The sequence below is a fragment of the Hyperolius riggenbachi genome, chromosome 3 (assembly GCF_040937935.1).
Source record: "Hyperolius riggenbachi isolate aHypRig1 chromosome 3, aHypRig1.pri, whole genome shotgun sequence".
NCBI classification, from domain to species: Eukaryota; Metazoa; Chordata; class Amphibia; order Anura; family Hyperoliidae; genus Hyperolius; species Hyperolius riggenbachi.
The window spans coordinates 68,445,502-68,465,054 of NC_090648.1; the positions used below are offsets into that span (position 1 = coordinate 68,445,502).

At 45.7% G+C, this 19,553-nt stretch overlaps 1 protein-coding gene across 1 annotated transcript in view; it reads right to left on the reverse strand.

The window, feature by feature from the left end:
* Nucleotides 1-545: 545 nt before the first annotated feature.
* The window catches only part of DNM2 (dynamin 2), a 237,259-nt gene continuing 218,251 nt past the window's right edge, over nucleotides 546-19,553 (reverse strand). Inside the window, exon 21 of the mRNA XM_068274341.1 lies at nucleotides 546-1,135. Within this exon, the coding sequence (XP_068130442.1) occupies nucleotides 1,096-1,135 (40 nt within the window). The 3' untranslated portion in view covers nucleotides 546-1,095. The remainder of the gene's footprint in view (nucleotides 1,136-19,553) is intronic.

A 19,553-nucleotide genomic window follows, 5' to 3' on the forward strand; every position in this document is an offset into this window, starting at 1 on the left:
CAATCACTGCACTTGATTAGTAGCAGTGACCTATCGGATGTCACTGCAACTGATCGAGTGCCGTGATTGGCTCAATGTGCTGTGGTCTTAACGCCCACGAGACCATCAACACCAAAAGGAGCAGCGGGAGGCTGTGATTGGCCAATCTGGTGTCAGCAGCCCCGCCTGATTGGTCGCATGCCAATGCTTCTCCTCAGTCAAAGCTGTCATTGGAAAGGTAGCAGGTGCCCCCGGTTGAACGAGGAAGGGGATTCGGGGATGCGTGTGTGCCAGGAAGGCGGGCGGGAGAGTGAAGGGGAGGCAGGCGCAAGGTGGCCTAAACAATTTGTCCGAACGTCACCCCCTATATTTTGCCACCTCAAGTTTCATGGTAGGTCTGCCCCTAGCTACAGAAAAAAAAACTGAATTCCAGCAGATCGTATACCAGTATATCAATCCTTTTTTGCAGAAACAGCACCAGCAGTCAATTCTCATAATCACTTATTTTCAACTTATCATTAAGTTGGCATCTATGAAGCGTAACTTCACACACATACACTACAACCTCCAGTGCCAATCACAATTTTATAAAAATGATAATAAAGTATTCTTTTTTTAGAAGGCATATGCGCTAAACCAAATCCCAACCCAGCATTGACTGCACCACAAAGGCAGCCTTGGATAACATCTCAATTCAGTGTGACATTTCCAAGTCCCAAGAGGGTTCGGCTAATCTTCTCTTGCACCTATTCTGAAGTGATGGCATCAAGCAATCAAGACTTAGCTAAGTGGAAGACAACAGCATGGACTTCCCGTTGAAGACACTGGTAGCTACAGATGATGAAGTCATTCCTCGCTGTTCTTCATTACAGATGGCCACACATTGCCGTGTCAAAGCTTGGCTCTGTTCTGTAGGACGTAGATTTATCTTGTTTTTCCAGAGAAGTATATGAAGTCTTGCCAGGCTAAATGTGAACGTCAAGAGTTTGCTCAGCTGTGATGAGCTTTCCAGGATGCTGAGGAGCAGGTCTAGGTGCTACAGTCAATGGCAGACTTGTATTATGGACAATATAAAATCCAAGGAGTGGGTCCAAGTAGGTAAAAGGAGAGATCTTCTCACCACAGTGGCTTGGAAGGAGCTGTTGGAGGTGGCCTCCTGCAAGAAAGAATAAAAAGACGTGCATGAAATGACTGTTTACCTTCATCTTATTACTGTTTTTGTACACCCTAAAACATTTTTCCTCTGGTATTAAAGATAAACATAGAAGATCATTTGCAGTCCGCGATAATCTGGCTTCCAAAAGAGGCTGGAAAAAAATAGGGAATGATATAGGAATGATATAGGCATACATTTACAACGATCACGGGTGAAAGCTGCCAGGAGATATTAACGATATTCAATATCAGGGACTTGAGTACCGATATTCAATATTGGTAATACAGTAGCATCTTGTTTTAGTAAACTTTTATATAGTAAACCTATGGATATAGTAAACTCAGTCCTCAGTTCCCAGCAAATGCGTCTGTATAAATATACAATCTATGACCAATTCTGATGTAGTAAACTACTTTGCCTGGTTCCTTGGAGTTTACTATAAAGGGATTCTCTTATATACACTTTCTCCCTTCCTTACTCTAACCTCTCCCCAGATGCCAAACACTAGCCCTCCATCAAGGCCTAACACCTTTAGATTGTAAGCTCCCAAGGGCAGGGCTCTCTTACCCTTTTGTGTCTTGGAATTTGTTATACATATTCATCATGTTACTTCTGTCACTTTAATTACTCATTCTGTATTTAGAGATGGCCCGAACCTCCGATTTAACCGCAATAGACTTCCATGGGGAGGCGAACTTTGAAAACTAGAAACATTTATACTGGCCACAAAAGTGATGGAAAAGATGTTTCAAGGGGTCTAACACCTGGAGGGGGGCATGGCGGAGTGGGATAGACGCCAGAAGTCCCGGGGAAAAATCCGGATTTGACGCAAAGCAGCATTTTAAGGGCAGCAATCACATTGAATGCTAAATTGCAGGCCTAAAGTGCGTCAAAACATCTTGCATGTATATACATCAATCAGGGAGTGTAAATAGAGTACTGCTTCACACTGACACACCAAACTCACTGTGTAACGCACCACAAAAAGCTGTTTGCGTAGTGATGGCTGTGCTGGACTGGTGTGCACCGTGGTGAGAGTGTAGGCCGTGGGGGTTTTCGTAGCCCATATGGTCGCTGGGCTGTGGTAGCTCAAAGATAGAACAGTGAAATTTGGTCTGTCCACAATGAAGCAACGACCTTATTATTGTTGGTGTGCCCCCTCCCCCCTTACACTCATATAGCTGGCGGTTATTGCTTCATTGTGATACGCAAGCCCCTTCACCGTGGCAAGGTAATGATCATGAAGGGAAATGGGCACATGTACATGCCTTTTGTTTTGTTGTTGCAGCTGCACTGCAGGCAGAAAAATTAGGCAGGCATGTACACGCACCAGAAAAATTATTATAGCCCTAAAAATTCAGGAATCCGCCTGGAGTTCTGGACCCTGTTGGTGGTGGCGGAGAAGGCAGTCAAGTGGCCTGCAGGCAGAGATGCTGTGTGGGGAGCGACTTAGTCTTGGGGCAGGCAGGCAGAGATGCTGTGTGTGGGGACTGACTTAGTCTTCGGGCGGGCAGTAGCCCTCCGGGATTCATGCCTCATTCATTTTGATAAAGATGAGGTACTGAACACTTTTGTGACTTATGTGACTTCTCTTCTCAGTGACAATGCCTCCAGCTGCGCTGAAGGTCCTTTCTGACAGGACGCTTGAGGCAGGGCAAGACAGAAGTTGGATGGCAAATTGGGACAGCTCTGGCCACAGGTCAAGCCTGCGTACCCAGTAGTCCAAGGGTTCATTGCTGCTCACAGTGTCTACATCCACACTTAAGGCCAGGTAGTCGGCTACCTGCCGATCCAGGTGTTGGTGGAGGGTGGATCCGGAAGGGCTAAGGCGAGGTGTTGGACTAAAGAATGTCCGACATCACCATGAGATCGCTGGAGCGACCTGTCCTTGCCTGCGTGGACACGGGAGAAGGATTACTGGCAGTGGTACCATTATTGCGTTGTGCTGTCACATCACCCTTATACGCATTGTAAAGCATACTTGCCAGCATCCTTTCTGCCTTCTGTGAGTTGGTAACCTGGCCGGCACTTTGTGCCTATACCGAGGGTCTAGTAGTGTGGCCACTCAGTACAGCTCATTCCCCTTGAGTTTTTTTTATACGGGGGTCCCTCAACAGGCTGGACAGCATGAAAGACGGCATCTGCACAAAGTTGGATGCAGACGTACTATCCATCTCCTCTTGCTCTTCTTCAGTGACGTCAGGTAAGTCCTCCTCCCCCCCCCCCCAGCCACAAACAATACCATAGGAACTTCGAGCAGCACAAGCCCCCTGTGACGCCTGCTGCGGTTGTTCTTCTGCCGCCGTCTCCTCCTCCTCCAAAGAAACACCTTCCTCATCATCCGAGTCTGACTCCTCTTCAACACACAACTCTTCCTCCTCCTCCCCCCTCTGTGCTGCCGCAGGTGTTGAGGAAACATCCGATTCTGATGTAAATTGCCCTCACAACTGTTCCTGCCGTAACTGTTCCTCTTCACGCTCCTCCACAGCTTGATCCACCACTCTACGCATGGCACGCTCCAGAAAGTAAGCGTACGGGATCAAGTCGCTGATGGTGCCTTCACTGCGACTCACCAGGTTGGTCACCTCCTCAAATGGCCACATGAGCCTGCATGCATTCCGCATCAGTGTCCAGTTCGGGGGTCAGAACATCCCCATCTCCCCAGATTGTGTCCTTCTACTGTAATTGTACAGGTACTGGCTGACGGCTTTCTCCTGTTCTAGCAGGCGCGATAACATGACCAGGGTCGAATTCCAGCGAGTTGGGCTATCACATATCAAGCGTCTCACCGGCAAGTTCTTTCTCCGGTGAATATCCGCAAAGCATGCCATGGCCGTATAAGACCGCCTGAAATGCCCACACAACTTCCTGGCCTACTTCAGGACATCCTCTAAGCCTGGGTACTTTGAAACAAATCTTTGAATGACTAGATTCAGCACATGTGCCATGCAGGGTACATGTGTCAGCTTTCCCAAATTCAACGCGGAAATGAGATTGCTGCCGTTGTCACACACCACGTTGCCGATCTCCAGCTGGTGCGGTGTCAGCCACTGATCCACCTGTTTGTTAAGAGCAGCCAGGAGAGCTGTTCCGGTGTGACTCTCCGCTTTGAGGCAAGACATGTCTAATATGGCGTGACACCGTCGTACCTGTCATGCAGCATAGGCCCTGGGGAGATTGGGCTGTGTAGCTGGAGAGGAAGGAGATCGCAGCATCAGTAGAGTTGAAGTGCCACTCAGCCAAGGAGGAGGAGGAGGACAGGGAAGAGGATGTAGCAGAAGGAGAGGAGGCCTACCTGCAAGCCGTGGAGGTGTCACAAGTTGGTCCGCTGCACAGCCACGTACTCCCTGCTTTCCATCGGTCACCTGGTTGACCCAATGGGCTGTGTAAGTTATGTATGTACCTGCCCTGACCGTGCTTGGCGGACCAGGCATCCGTGGTCAGGTGGACCCTTGACTCAACATTGTGTGCCAGAGATGACACCACTTGCCTCAACTTCACGGTACAGTTTGAGTATCGCCTTTTTAGTGAAATAATTGCGGCCTGGTATCTTCCACTGCGGTGTCCCAATGGCCACAAATTTACGGAAGGCCTCAGAGTTCACCAGCTTGTATGGTAACAGCTGGCGAGCTAACAGTTCCGCCACGCCAGCTGTCAGACACCGGGCAAGAATGTGACTGGCAGAAATTGGCTTCTTCCGCTCAAAGATTTTCTTCACGGACACCTGGCTGCTGTGGGCAGAGGAGCAGGATGCTGCACCTGAAGGAGGAAGAGGAGAAGAAGGGTGGATTTTCTTTTGTGTGCTGTTTTTGCTCAGGTGCTCTTCCCATTGCAGTTTGTGCCTTTTCTCCATGTGCCTTTGTAAGGCACTTGTCCCTATGTGAGTGTTGGCCTTTCCATGGCTCAATTTTTGGAGGCAGAGACAACAGATGGCATTGCTCCGATCTGAGGCAGACACATTAAAAAATTTCCAAACCGCTGAGCCCCCCTGGGGTAATGGCACTATGGTGGCATCAGCAGTTGATGTTGTAGGGCATGTTGGCTGGCTGAACATAGGTGGCGATGCATGGCGCCGGACACTGCAACCAGCTGTTTCTGACGATGAGCTCCCCCTGCTTCTTTCAGGAACTCGTCTCCTCCTACTCCTCTCTGACTCCCCCCTCTGAACTGTCCCTTTGGTCATCTTGTCTATTAGGAATTCATGTGGGATCCGTATCATCATAATCATCCTGCCCAGCTTCGCTTGCCTCAGATACCTCCAAAACTGCACCAACAGCAGGTACTTCATCATCCTCCTCCTCACACATTATGTCCATAGTGTCGCCACCTAATTCAGACATATGAGATAGTGTAACTTGCTTAGCGCCTTCATCTGGTTGTAACAATAATGGCTGTGAATCAGTTAATTCCCCACCAATTAACTCCTGCGAAGTGTCAAATGTAACAGATGTGGTGCTTGTAGTAGCACTGGTGGCTGCGGAAGATGAGGTGTTCTGTGTTAAATAGTCAACCACGTCCTGACAATCTTGGGAGTTGATGGGACGTGCCTTATTCTGAACACTGTACTTTGGGCCAGAGGCGCACATCAACACAACCTCGCACAGACCTGCCGGGTGGCCTTCCTCTGGGTCTGCCTCTACCTCTGCCTGTTTTGTCAGTTGTATCCATATCGGGGGGGATGAAGTGAAAGGCATGCACTGACTTGACTAATACAATGTGCAGTCACACAGGTGCAGTTAACAGGTATGCACGGAGTGGTATATCACACTGCGTGCACTCACATAGGTAGGTGGGTGCACTGAACACTGAGGTATATGCAGTGATGAGGTGGGTGCACTGAACACAACAGGTAGGTATATGCAGTGATGGGTATTACAATGTGCAGCTGTCACACACAGACAGGTACCAGACAGGCACAGTGACACTGCGTGCGCTCATGTAGGTAGGTGGGTGTACTGTGAACAACAGGTAGGTATATGCAGTAATGGGTATTACAATGTGCACCTGTCACACACAGACAGGTAGCGGACAGGCACAGTGACACTGCGTGCGCTCAACTCACGTAGGTAGGTGGGTGCACTGTGAACAACAGGTAGGTAGGTATATGCAGTAATGGGTATTACAATGTGCACCTGTCACACACACAGGTAGTCACTGAATGTGCTGGGCCTGGCAGTGGCACACACACAGTATGAATTATCAAGGCTGTCTATGCAACACAAGTGTCAGTGGGACACACATAAAAAAAAAAATAGATCACAAAAACAAGATTAGCTCTCAAAAGAGCTGTTGTGGGGTGCTATTTTAGCAATAAGAATCAGCAAGGAGCAAGCTAAGAAGCCTACAACAAGAGCCTAATTAATCTTTCCCTATGAGAGTGTGCAGCAGCAGCAGCTGTCCCTTCTCTATTTACTGCAGGCACACGAGTGAGTACAATGGCCGGCGATGCCTGCCTTTTATAAAGGGGGGGGGGGGGGGGGAGTGGCTCCAGGAGGGAGTGTAGCCTGATTTGCTACAATGTGCCTGCTGATTGTGATGTAGAGGGTCAAAGTTGACCCTAATGGTGCATTATGGGGGTGAACTGAACTTCTGGAAAAGTTCGCGGTTCTCCACGATCGCAAACCCCCGGAAGTTCGCCAGGAACCGTTCGCCGGCAAACCGTTCGGGCCATCTCTATCTATATTATGTACCAATTCTGTATCTTGTTTATGTTGGTGTACACCATTGTCTGTATTATGTACCCCATGTTTGTTTCTTACCTTGTACAGCACCACAGAATATGGTGGCACTTTGAAAATCCCCTGCGTCATCCTATCCATGTCTTGCGATACTGCGCATGTGCAGGACGGACAGCCGTTGGAACAGGACGACGGGGCCAGGGAACCGGGTGCGCGCCGCGTGTGTGCATAGAGGACTGGTATATCCAGAGCGAATGGGTGCGCACGCATGCACACTGACATGTGGCGGCAGTTTGAAGAGACCTAGAGCCCATTTTTAAACAGGCTTAGGTCTACTAGTTAATAATATCCTAACCTAGCAATATGCAACCCCCAGTTTAGGTAGACAGAGGATTAGAACCCTAAATATTAAGTAGCCAGACAGCCACCCTCCCCCATATAGGTCATGCAAGTCATGTGATTGGGAGCTTGGTGAAGGGCAGCAGGGAGTTCTGCTGCTGTGATGCACAGAGATCTGCGGCGCTGGAACCAGGTAAATTTAACACTCCCTGGTGCATAAGCAATTCCCCTTTTCACCTGAGTTTTCTCCAAGGTGATAATTTTAAACTTGTCAATAAAATGCCTTTTAAGCTACTGGAAAGCAAGACAATACTCAATATAATTTTGATAGAACTTTTTCAGCTACTTTTTAGTACTTTTTTCGTTGTAAAGAACTGCAAATTTTTTTTAAATCGAAGATTAAAAATGATCTCCTAGGAGAAAACTCAGGTGAAAAAGTGAATTGCATATGGCCCTCTGCTACTCTGCATGGTAGGAGATGTTTGTTTACTGGCTGTCTGGTCCCTTTGGGGGGGGGGGGGGGGGGGGGTATGGACCTAGGGGCCACATGCAATCTTTTTTGCAGGGGGCACCATACATGGTAGTTACGCCCCTGGCTGAGGGGTTAAGTTGTTCACCTCTCTAGGATCCTGTGATCAATCTTCCTCCCCAGCGGGTAACGTGATGAAAGACACCAGTGGAACCATACAGACCGGGATGCGAGAGGGAAGCGAAGTCGTGTGTTGCTGGATTCTGGAGAGGCGAGTCACTTCACCCCTCCGCACTCTGTATGGGCTCCACTTTATCCCCTCTCCACCACTTCACCCTGCCAAACGCCAAGCCCACTTGGGTGGGGGTGGAATAAGACTTGGTGGGACGGTGGTGCTACTTATTTTTGGAGGAAGGTGGATAGGCAACACAGACATCAGGACTGGCCCTGGTGGCATAGCAATAGGGAATACAACCACACCAGTTAGGGGGTGCTTGCAACTTTGTGAACAGAGTTGAATGGTTAATAAAAGTTCTCCATTAGAATGACCTAAAATGTTATCAGTTTCCCATGAAAGTCCTACACAGAGGCAGCCTTAAGCATGTGCATAAGGCTACCATTCCTGGGAACCATGAAATGCGCTCACCGAGGGACAACCTGGTCACTATTGCTGCACACACCCATGCCTCATGTCACTGCAGTGCAGAAGGTCACAGTGACACCACATCCATGTGCTGTGCCAGCACCTGCGTGGCACTAGTAAAGGCACGGTCTCCAGTCTAGTCGCCCCGGAGGTTCTCCTATCAGCCCCACCCCTGGCAGCGTGGAGAACAGATGCCACATGCTGAGACGGGGGGCAGAGGCAAAATGCAGTGGCAAATTTTTGCGAAAGTTTAACATTTGAGTCATGAGCAGAAATCAGCTATGCGGGGTCCGCTATGGACGTGGCCTTTTACTGTGCATAAGATACCATAGTGACATTGGCGGGCAAAGGGGCCACCAATTCTTTCAATACCCAGGGCCACTACAAACCTAGAGTCATCACTGTCCTACATGTGCACACATTGAGAACTAAAATAAACAAAGGAGTCTAGTGCATTATCCTGGACATTATTTTGATGAGAAAAATGATCCATCGTTACATATTTGTATGTAGCTTTCAGTAATCGGTGATAACCACCTGGGCAGCAGGAATTGGACTGAGTCAGAAATTCCCTCTTTTATTTCTTTCATGCTCTCAGAAACCATTTTCTGCTAGGAGTGTTTTATAGTTGGAATTTATCAGTGACGGTCACACTGTAGTCACTTCCTGTCTGAGTCAGCCACTTACATACCTGATATTTATGAATGCAGCATAGTTATTTGTGTGCACTGTACATACCCATGTCTATCTCATCATGTCACATGTCACTTCGGGTACCCTTTAAATATTCCTGGTGACTGCGGATCAGTACTACAACACTAAGGGCCATATCCTATTCAAGGTGATAAGTAGCTTGCAGATGCGAGGTACTTATCACCTTGCCATCACGCGAGGATTACCGTCAAATCCTATTGCCCATATCCTTCGCGCAATGGCCGATCGTTAGGGAGCATTACTCAGGCAAAAGCCTGAGCGATGCTCCCTTTTACTGAGCGATGGGGAGTGAGGTTTACGCTGTGGTGCTGTCCATCAGCACCACGGCCTCACTCCCCACACATGCGCACTCACCCGCCGCCATCTTCCGCCGCTGCATCTGGGGGTCTCCTTTAATAAGGAGACCCCCAGAGCTCCCCGTCGGGTCGCCGCACAGTTTAGAAGCCCCCACTCAGCTCTGCAAAGGCTCCCGTCATTATAAATACCTCCGCCGATCACCCGACGCAAAATCCGTCACGTAATTACAGTATATCTAACACTGTAATTACTGTGCGCATAGAAGGAGCCCGGGCAAAGCATCTTTGAATCTGCAGCCGGGCTCCCCATTGGTCCGCTGTCTGAGCCAATAAAATGGCTCAGACAGCGGACCAATGGGGAACCCGGCTGCAGATTCAAAGATGCTTTGCCCGGGCTCCTTCTATGCGCACAGTAATTACAGTGTTAGATACACTAATTACGTGACGGATTTTATGGTGAGAGGCGTCGGGTGATCGGCGGAGGTATTTATAATGACGGGAGCCTTTGCAGAGCTGAGTGGGGGCTTCTAATCTGTGCAGCGACCCAACGGGGAGCTCTGGGGGTCTCCTTATTAAAGGAGACCCCCAGATGCAGCGGCGACGATGTGCGTTAGCTAGTTTAGACCTGCTTTTTGCAGGTCTAAGCTAACACTCATGTCTGCCGGGAAGCATCGCTTCCCGGAGACATGATAAGGGTAATTGGATTCCGTGTTAAGAACTCGCTGGGCGATCATATTGCCCAAGCGAGTTCTTTTCCGCCTGGGGGGGTCTAAAGTTTAATTAGATTAGGCGATGCACCCATCGCCTAAGTTAAGAACTCGCCACTGGTTAGCACTGGCGAGTTCAGCAATAGAATATGGCCCTAAATGGGAGAAAGTGGCAATAGTCCGCTTCTTCAAAATACAATAATGTAAAAAACGGAAATATTGAGGCTGATGTCAGTGCAATCCCATGACTCAGTGTTTGTGGCTCGCACCAATGGGATGTCCGTTCCTTTGATCAATTAAAAGCATTTTTATTCCGGTCTTAAATTTCCTATCACTGTACAGTTCTAGTTTTACAGAACATTCTTCAAATAGCCTTTTCCATATTGTCTTCAGTCTGTAGCTGGTCAGCAATGTTATTCTTGGATATTATTACAGTACTGGCTTTCTCACTGCCACCATGTCATTGTTGAACAAGGTCAATGCTAAAGAGACCACCATCAGGAGAACAAGAAAAGTGCAGAAGTGGCCTTTAGTTCATTAGACATGAAGGCAATGTTCTTTGAGATCTCTTGGAGAACTACACACTTTGCTCTTGGTGTGATCTTCGATGGTCGATCACTGAGTATCAAGGTTTATGAATTGCCTAATTTTGTACACGATGCACCACAGATAGGCCTCTGTGGACTGAAGATATCTAAATTATTTTGTCATCTTCAACAGCCTGACAATCATCAATAACTGTTGTATGGATACTTTGTGATAACACAGAATTTTTTCTCTTTAACAACTAAACCCCTCAGACAGTTTTACCCTTATCGCCAAGAGCCATTTTCACCTATCAGCACTCCTCCCATTCATTTGGCTATAACTTTATCACTGCTTATCACACCTAAATTATCTATAGCTTGTTTTTTTCACCACAAATTAGGGTTTTTGTGGGCGATGCTTGTTTTCAGTAAATATTTTCTATGCATCTTATAGGGAAAAACATGAAAAAAAACCCCCACTTTCTCCAAGTCCATCCCCTATAGTTTAAAAATAAACAAAGCTTCTATAGATAAAACACATATACTGTATCTTATTTGCCCATTTGTCCGGGCTATCGCAACATTTAAACTACGCTCTTTTAGAGTGTAAGCTTACAAGGTCAGAGCTCTCTCACACTTATCTGTCTTGCAATCTGTATTCATATTGTCACTGTAATTACCAATTCTGTATTTCATATATTGGTGTATACCATTGTCTGTATTTTGTACCCCATTTTTTTTTTTTACATAAGTTTTTCCAGAACAGAATAATCATCTTAACAGAAAAGTCAATGTACCCCATGTTTGTTTCTTAGTTTGTACAGCGCCACAGAATATGTTGGCACTTTATAAATCAATGATAATAAGTTTCTCCACCTCAGCCACTGTAACTTCCTGTCAATCACTGCCCAAAGCCTTCAATCTCAGATCTTCTGATCGCACCTGCTTAGCAGATGTCCTAGTTGTGGTCTCATCTATGGACAAGTTTTAGTCCTAGGTACGTGTCGGATTCACAATAGTTTGTCAGCCAGCAGATTAGGTCCCCAATATCCCCTTGTAGACAGGTATGAGCTTCAAGTTCATGGTGAATTGAGCTTGTGGTACACTTTGCTTTCCTATGCATCAGTCCTCTCAATATTTAAGTGGACCTCCAGTGTAAAAATAAAACCCACATTAAAGTCAGCTGTAGGTAGCTGGAAACAACATTTCTAATTCTAAAACTGACTACTTAGGCCATACAATGCAGGTTTTGTTGGTTAGCCACACTACCTTTCTAAAAAAAAACTGCTATGGCAACTGTCTGCATTTTCAAAGACTGCTAAGAGGGGGAACAGTAAGTGCAATTCTGGCTCATTTTCACTTTGGAATTTACAGCAGAGGTACACTTTAAGGTCATCTGCACGCAGGCATGCTGTCTGTGTTGGAGTTTTGCTGGTAGAGCTGACATACAGAAAGATTGTTACAGAGAGCGCTCAGACAGTGCTGCGCTGTGATATTGTATGTATTGAGGTGATGGTCTGCATATTCTCCTGGAAGCCCCCATGCCAGTGTTCTGACTGTTGCTGCTCTTTGTTAGCAGCAGGTCACTCACTATGCATTGTTTGCTCAAAGCAGCATACTGTCAATATCACATTGCTCAGGAAATACAGTAGAAATCAATGCTGGTTCCATTTCTGGCAATCCACTTTTTATTTACTGGTAATACTCTGTTCTGACTGTTGCTGCTGCTCGTCTTCAGAGTTGATACATCTTAATTACCCACCATCACCAGACCTCAGTCTAGTAACCAGAGATGGGTAATGAGAGGCTAGCTAATTATACAGGTGAAACTGAAAAATTTAATATTATGCAAAAGTCCAATTTATTTCAGTAAATCAACTTAAAAGGTGAAACTAATGCATGAAATAGACTCATTACATGCAAAGCAAGATATTTCAAGCCTTTGTTATAATTCTGATGATTATGGCTAACAGCTTATAAGAACCCCAAAATCACAATCTCAGACCGTTAGAATATTGTGAAAATGTTCCCTATTCTAGGCTCAAAATGTCAGACTCTAATCAGCGAATTAATCCAAAACAATGGCAAAGGGTTCCTACTTAATATATTAGTTTAACTTTTTAAGTTGAATTACTTAAGTAAATGGACTTTTGCACCATATTCTAATTTTTGAGTTACACCTGTACATTTACTCATAGCCTTAGTTCGGACTTAGTTTTTTTTTTTTAATGCAAATTCTGACCTGCATGCAGCTTTACAATTAGGTCAATCTAAACCAGTGTTCCCCAACCCTGTCCTCAAGGCCCACCTACAGTGCATGTTCTGTGGAAATCCACAGAGGTGGTTAATCAGCTCTGCTGAGACATTAACCATTTCAGCCCACGGGGATTTTTCACCTTATGCATCAGAGATTTTTTCACCTCCCATTCAGTTGCTAATAACTTTATAACTTCTTAACACAATTTATTGATCTATATCTTGTTTTTTCCACCACTAATTAGGTTTTCTTTGGGTGGTACATTTTGCTAAGAATTTTTTTATAAATGCATTTTAACAGGATTAATAAGAAAAAAATGGAAAAAATTCATTATTTTTCAGTTTTCGGCCATTATAGCTTTAAAATAATCCACGCTACCATAATTAAAACCTATGTATTTTATTTGCCCGTTTGTCTCGGTTATGACACCATTTAAATTCTGTCCCTATCACAATGAATGGCGCCAAAATTGTATTTGGAAATAAAGGTGCATTTTTTTCCGTTTTGCATCCATCACTATTTACAACCTTATTATTTAAAAAATGGTTCGTAGTATACCCCCTTCAAATGCATATTTAAAAAGTTCAGACCCTTAGATAACTATGTTTTTTTTCTTTTAATTGTAATTTTTTTTCCATTAAAAATTTTATTTGGGTAATATTTTGGTGTGGGAAATACAGTTAATTTTTAATTTTATATGTGTAAATTGTAATGTAAAAAATATGTAGATGTAGTTTTACTATTTGGCCACAAGATGGCCACCTTGAGGTTTTTTTTCTCCTTGTGCTTCTCGCTAACCGGAAGCACAAGGACGACGCTGAAAATTTTATTGGCAGAAAGACTGAAACCTCTAGTAAGAGCGCTTCGGTTTTTCTGCTGGGGACACGGATTGGTGATCGGGAACCATGTTCCCGTTCACTGATCCCAGGGCTACCGGGGGACAGCACGGGAACCGCAGCCGCCTGGACGTGAGCATCACCTCCGGGCGGCTGAAATGGTTAATGAAATCCCCTGTGAATGTTTGTGGTTTCCTGCAAAACATGCACTGTTGGTGGGCCCTGAGGACAGGGTTGGGGAACTCTGATCTAAACCGTCAGAGAGTGTAATTGATTGGATACATTGTAAGCTGTATAGGTGGCATCAGTGCTGGGCCGAAATTACGCATTAGCGTAATTACGCATCGTAATTCAGTTACATTGTAACTGATTAGTATATTTCCGAGGATATTGCGTGGGAACTGGCTTTTAAAGGGACAGGTAAGTATTAATGGTTAATTAAGAATATTAAAGGACTTTTTTCGTGGTTATGTTTTTTGTTCAATTAAAATACTTTTTCTATGTGTTTGTGTGTTTATTTACTTTTAACTCTTAAAGGAAATGGGTAAGGGGTACTACAAGTACCTCTATACTCATTTCTCCTGGGAGGGGGGTGGGCATCTGGGGGACCCCTTTTTAAAGGGGACTCCCAGATGCCACCATGAACCCCTCCCCAGGAAATCGCGGCCTCCACCTCCACCGCCCATCGGAGGTGGAGAAGAGCCCCTTGTCCTTGGATTGGACAAGGGCTCGGAGGGGGAGGGGAAAGCTTGGCTGCCCCTCCCCTTCCGAGACCCCCCAATCCATGGACCATGCGGGCTGGTATAGTCAGGGTGTGGAGCCCCACGCGGCCGGTGCTCCGCATTCTGGCTATACCAGTCTGCATGGGGGACAAGGGGTTAAAGAGGTCTGGGAGGGGGGACCCCACGTCGTTTTTTTTTTATATTTCCCACACTCAGAACGAAGTAAGTAAAACTCTTCCCACTTGGGGGAATCTATGAAAATAAAACACTATTGTTACCTGTGCAAAAAAAACTGACATTTTCCACATTTAAAAGACATTTTCGCCCTTGAAACTTAAAAATCGATTTTCTCAAAAACTATAAGGTCTTTTTGAAAAAATTTTTTTTCCTCTTATTCCCACTGATCCCCTTAATATACCCTGTGAATTTGGTGTTCCTAAATTTTAAGCAGGCTTTGCTATTAACCGTTAAAGTCGGCGGGTTTTTAAATGTATATTTTTTTCTTTGAAACTTTAACATCGATTTTCTCAAAAACTATAAGGTCTTTTTGAAAAAAATTTTTCCCCTCTTATTCCTTCTGATCTCCTTAATATATTCTCCAAATTTGAGGCTCTTAGCACTTAAGGGGGCTTTGCTATTAACCCTTAAAGTCGGCGGCTACCTAACATTGATCCATGCGTCAACTTTTCCGCTTGGCAGCATGACCTTACGCATTAATTGCTAGTAGGATTTTACGCGTAAACCTATAACGTAATAACCTGAATTACGGTATACTTACGCGTAATTGCGTAAGTGCTATGCGTAATTATAGACATGTACCGAAATTGAATGTCTATGCCGTAAGCGTAATTTCGTAATGCGTAATAGCGTAAAATTACGCGTAATGATCCGTAAGCGTAGCTTTCTCCATTACGACCAGCACTGGGTGGCATTATCTGCATCTCTTTATCCATCTGTGTATGTGGCGGTGCATTGGTTGTTCCTAATGCTCATGCTGACTCCTGCCAACCAGCAAGAGTGCCTTCAGTAAGGACATCACCACTGGACCACAAAGCAATGGCAGAAATGGCCTGATCTGATGAAACAGGTTCTCTTTGGCCTCCATATTCATCAGATTGTAATCCAATCAAGAATCTATTAGATGCGCTGGAGATACAAAACCAGTTCATGGAGATTCCACTTAAAGGACAACTGTAGCAAGAGGGCTATGAAGGCTGACATTTCATTTTAAACAATGTGCATTGCCTGGCTGTCCTGCTGCTGATCCTCTGCCTCTAATACATTTAGCTATAGACCCTGAACAAGCATGCAGCAGATCAGGTGTTTCTAACATTATTGTCAGATCTGACTAGATTAGCTGCATGCTTGTTTCTGGTGTTATTCAGACACTACTGCAGCCAAATAAATCAGCAGGGCTGCCACTGGGATTGCTTAACCACCCTGGCGTTCTGATTAAATCGCCAGGGTGGCTGCGGGAGGGTTTTTTTTAAATAAAAAAAAAACTATTTCATGCAGCCAACTGAAAGTTGGCTGCATGAAAGCCCACTAGAGGGCGCTCCGGAGGCGATCTTCCGATCGCCTCCGGCGCCCAGAATAAACAAGGAAGGCCGCAATGAGCGGCCTTCCTTGTTTTGCTTATATCGTCGCCATAGCGACGAGCGGAGTGACGTCATCGACGTCAGCCGACGTCGTGACGTCAGCCGCCTCCGATCCAGCCCTTAGCGCTGGCCGGAACTTTTTGTTCCGGCTGCGCAGGGCTCAGGCGGCTAGGGGGGCCCTCTTTCGCCGCTGCTCGCGGCGAATCGCCGCAGAGCGGCGGCGATCAGGCAGCACACGCGGCTGGCAAAGTGCCGGCTGCGTGTGCTGCTTTTTATTTCATCAAAATCGGCCCAGCAGGGCCTGAGCGGCAGCCACTGGCGGTGTTGGACGAGCTGAGCTCGTCCAGACCGCTCAGCTGGTTAAAAGAAAATAAATATGGCAGCCTCCATATACTTCTCACTTCAGTTGTCCTTTAACTTACAGGACTTAAAGGACCAATATCACAAAAAAGTGTAACATTTAAAATACATGTAAACACATACAAATGAGAAGTACGTTTCTTCCAGAGTAAAAAGAGCCATAAATTACTTTTCTCCTATGTTGCTGTCACTTATAGTAGGTAGTAGAAATCTGACAGAACCAACAGGTTTTGGTCCAGCTCATCTCCTCATGGGGGATTCTCAGCATGGCCTTTAGTCTTAAAAAAAAAAAAAAACAACCCAAAACATTCCCTGAAAAGGATCTATACCAAGATGTTAGCCAGCCTCCCTGTTGGCTGCACACTTTTTTTGGATGGAGCAACTGCCATTCACAAAGTGCTTTTTAAAATAAATAAAACACTGAGAATCCCCCATGCGGAGATGAGCTGGTCTAAAACCTGACGGTTTAGTCAGATTTCTATTACATACTGTAAGTGACAGCAACATAGGAGAAAAGTAATTTAAAGCATTTTCCTTGTCCTCTTATTTATATATGTTTACATGCGCTGTAAATGTTATGATTTTTGCGACAGTGGTCCTCATCTGCAGCTAGTGTCTTGGTGCCTAATAACACCAGCTGTCTGATAGTCAGAGATGCTTTGGTGACATAAGGAGGACGTACAATACTAGGCAAGAAGCTTATTGATCTGTGAAGACAAGTGGAAGTAGATCTAGCAATGGGCTTTAAAGGGGAACTGAAGAGAGAGGTATATGGAGGCTGTCATGTTGATTTGCTTTTAATCAATACCAGTTGCCTGGCAGCCCTGCTGGTCTATTTCTCTGCAGTAGTATCTGATTAAAACCAGAAACAAGCATGCAGCTAGTCTTGTCAGATCAGACTTATAAGTCTGAACCACTTAAACACCTGATCTGCTGCATGCTTTTTCAGGGGCTATGGCTAATAGTATTAGAGGCAGAGGATCAGCAGGGCTGCCAGGCAACTGGTATTGTCTAAAAGGAAATAAACATGACAGCCTCCATATACCTCTCTCTTCAGTTCCCCTTTAAGGTTAAAACACACCTGCAGTGAGAGTGATTTGGAAGCGGACATATTTATTTCCTTTTAAACAATGCAGATTACCTGGCTGTCCTGCTGATCTTCTGCCTCTAATACTTTAGACCCGGAACATGTATGCAGATCAGGTGCTCTTACTAAAGTCTGACTGGATTAGTCCCAGGTTTGGTTCAGGTGTGTGAGTCAGACACTATTGATGCATGAAAGGGCAACAGGACAGCCAGGCAACTGGGATGATTTAAAATGAATACCCTTATGTTATAAGCCTATTTGGCAGGGACCTCTTCCCACGTGCTCTTCACCACGGCCATATGGACTCAGCGACTAGTCTATATTTATCCCTACCTTGCAATCTTTGCATCATTGTTTAACGACAATGGTTCATTTGCATATATTCAGCAGTGATGCACTGGGAGACATCTCAGAGCTCACTCCAACCTGAATTATCACAAATTCTTTTTGTTTTAAGAAAGCAAACGCTTGTTTTCCATTGTATTGTCTCCCCTATCTATTGTACAGGGCTGTGTGATATCTTAGTGCTTTATATGGTGTAATAATAAAAAATAATACAATTAAAAAAATAAATATGGTAGCCTCCATATTCCTCTCACCTCAGTTTCCCTTTAGGCTGCTTTCACAGTGGGACATTACAGGCGCACTAACACAGCCCAACTCACAGTAATGAAAAATCAATGGGCTGTTCACAGTGCCCACGTTGCGTTACAGTGTAACGCTGGATGTTCAAAGAAGGTGCAGCATGCAGTGCGTTATAGGTGGTTTTAGCTGCATTAGATTGTTTGCCCATGCTCAGTTCTCTATTGTTCCTAGCCACATGGCTAATTAATATTCACTGCACTGTAGTGTTGTCCAGATCACGAACAATTTGAATTTTTTTTGTGAGTCGAATCATCCGGATCATCACAATGAAGGATTCGGTTCACAGTGGATGTCTGGAAGAAACAGGAACTGCAGCTTCTGTGCACAATCTTTCTGCTGCATCTCTCCCTTCCCCATTAGCACCCCCAATGTGCCTTCATTCTCCTGCACCTCTCACTCTGCTGCACCCCTGCTTCCCTAGTAGAATGATTCAAAGATTCAGTTCAAAGATCCAGATCATTTCAATGATCCGATACGAATCATTGAAAAGATCCGGACTTCCCAGGATAGCACCAAGAGCCTCATAACGCCGCTCAATCTGACGTCCAACTTCAACACCACCATGCGTTGCGTTAGGGGCACGTTATGCTACCTTAAAGAGGATCTGTAACATCAAAACATCCCCTGGGGGGTACTCACCTCGGGTGGAGGAAGCCTCCGGATCCTAATGAGGCTTCCCACGCCGTCCTCGGTCCCTCAGGGGTCTCGCTGCAGCCCTCCGTAAAAGATGACGTCAATATTTACCTTCCCGGCTCCTGCGCAGGCGCTCTGACGGCTGTCAGCTCTGAAGTAGGCGGAAATACCCGATCGCCGTCGGGTCTGCTCTACTGTGCAGGTGCAAGTTTCCGGCGTCTACGCAGTAGAGCGGACCCGACTGAGATCGGGTATTTCCGTGTAGTTTGGAGCCGAAAGCAGCCACAGCGCCCCCGCTGGAGCCAGCAAAGGTAAATATTGAATTGCCAGTCGGGTCTGTCGCCGGCTGTTCGGAGGGCTGCAGCGAGACCCCTGTGGGACAGAGGACGGCGTGGGAAGCCTCATTAGGATCCGGAGGCTTCCCCCACCCGAGGCGAGTACCCCCCAGGGGATGTTTTTGATGTTACAGTCTCTTTAACGTCCCCTAAAACGCAACGTCTTGGTGTGAAAGAGGCCTTAAAGTGTACCTGAACTCTTGGACTGGACTAAAGGAAAATAGAGAAATGCACCCTGTATGTATTTAGAGAGTTTAGCCTGTGTAATTCCCACTCATCTGTGTCTAATCACTAGTTGTAATTTGATCTCCCCCGTGTCACATGACTGCCTGTGGCAGATAAGCCAATTTGAAAGCACAGGCTGTAAACAATATGTCTGCCTCCATGAATCAGAAAGTAGACACAGTGCAGATTTACTTTAGGATTGGTATGAGCTGTAACAGAGAAATGTTATTTGTTTAAAGATTATTATGCCGTTGTGTATATTTTAGAGCAGAGAGGACGTTCTGAGTTCAGGTCCACTTTAAAGATATTTCAGCAATAGTAGAATAGGTTAATACAGAAAAGAAAAA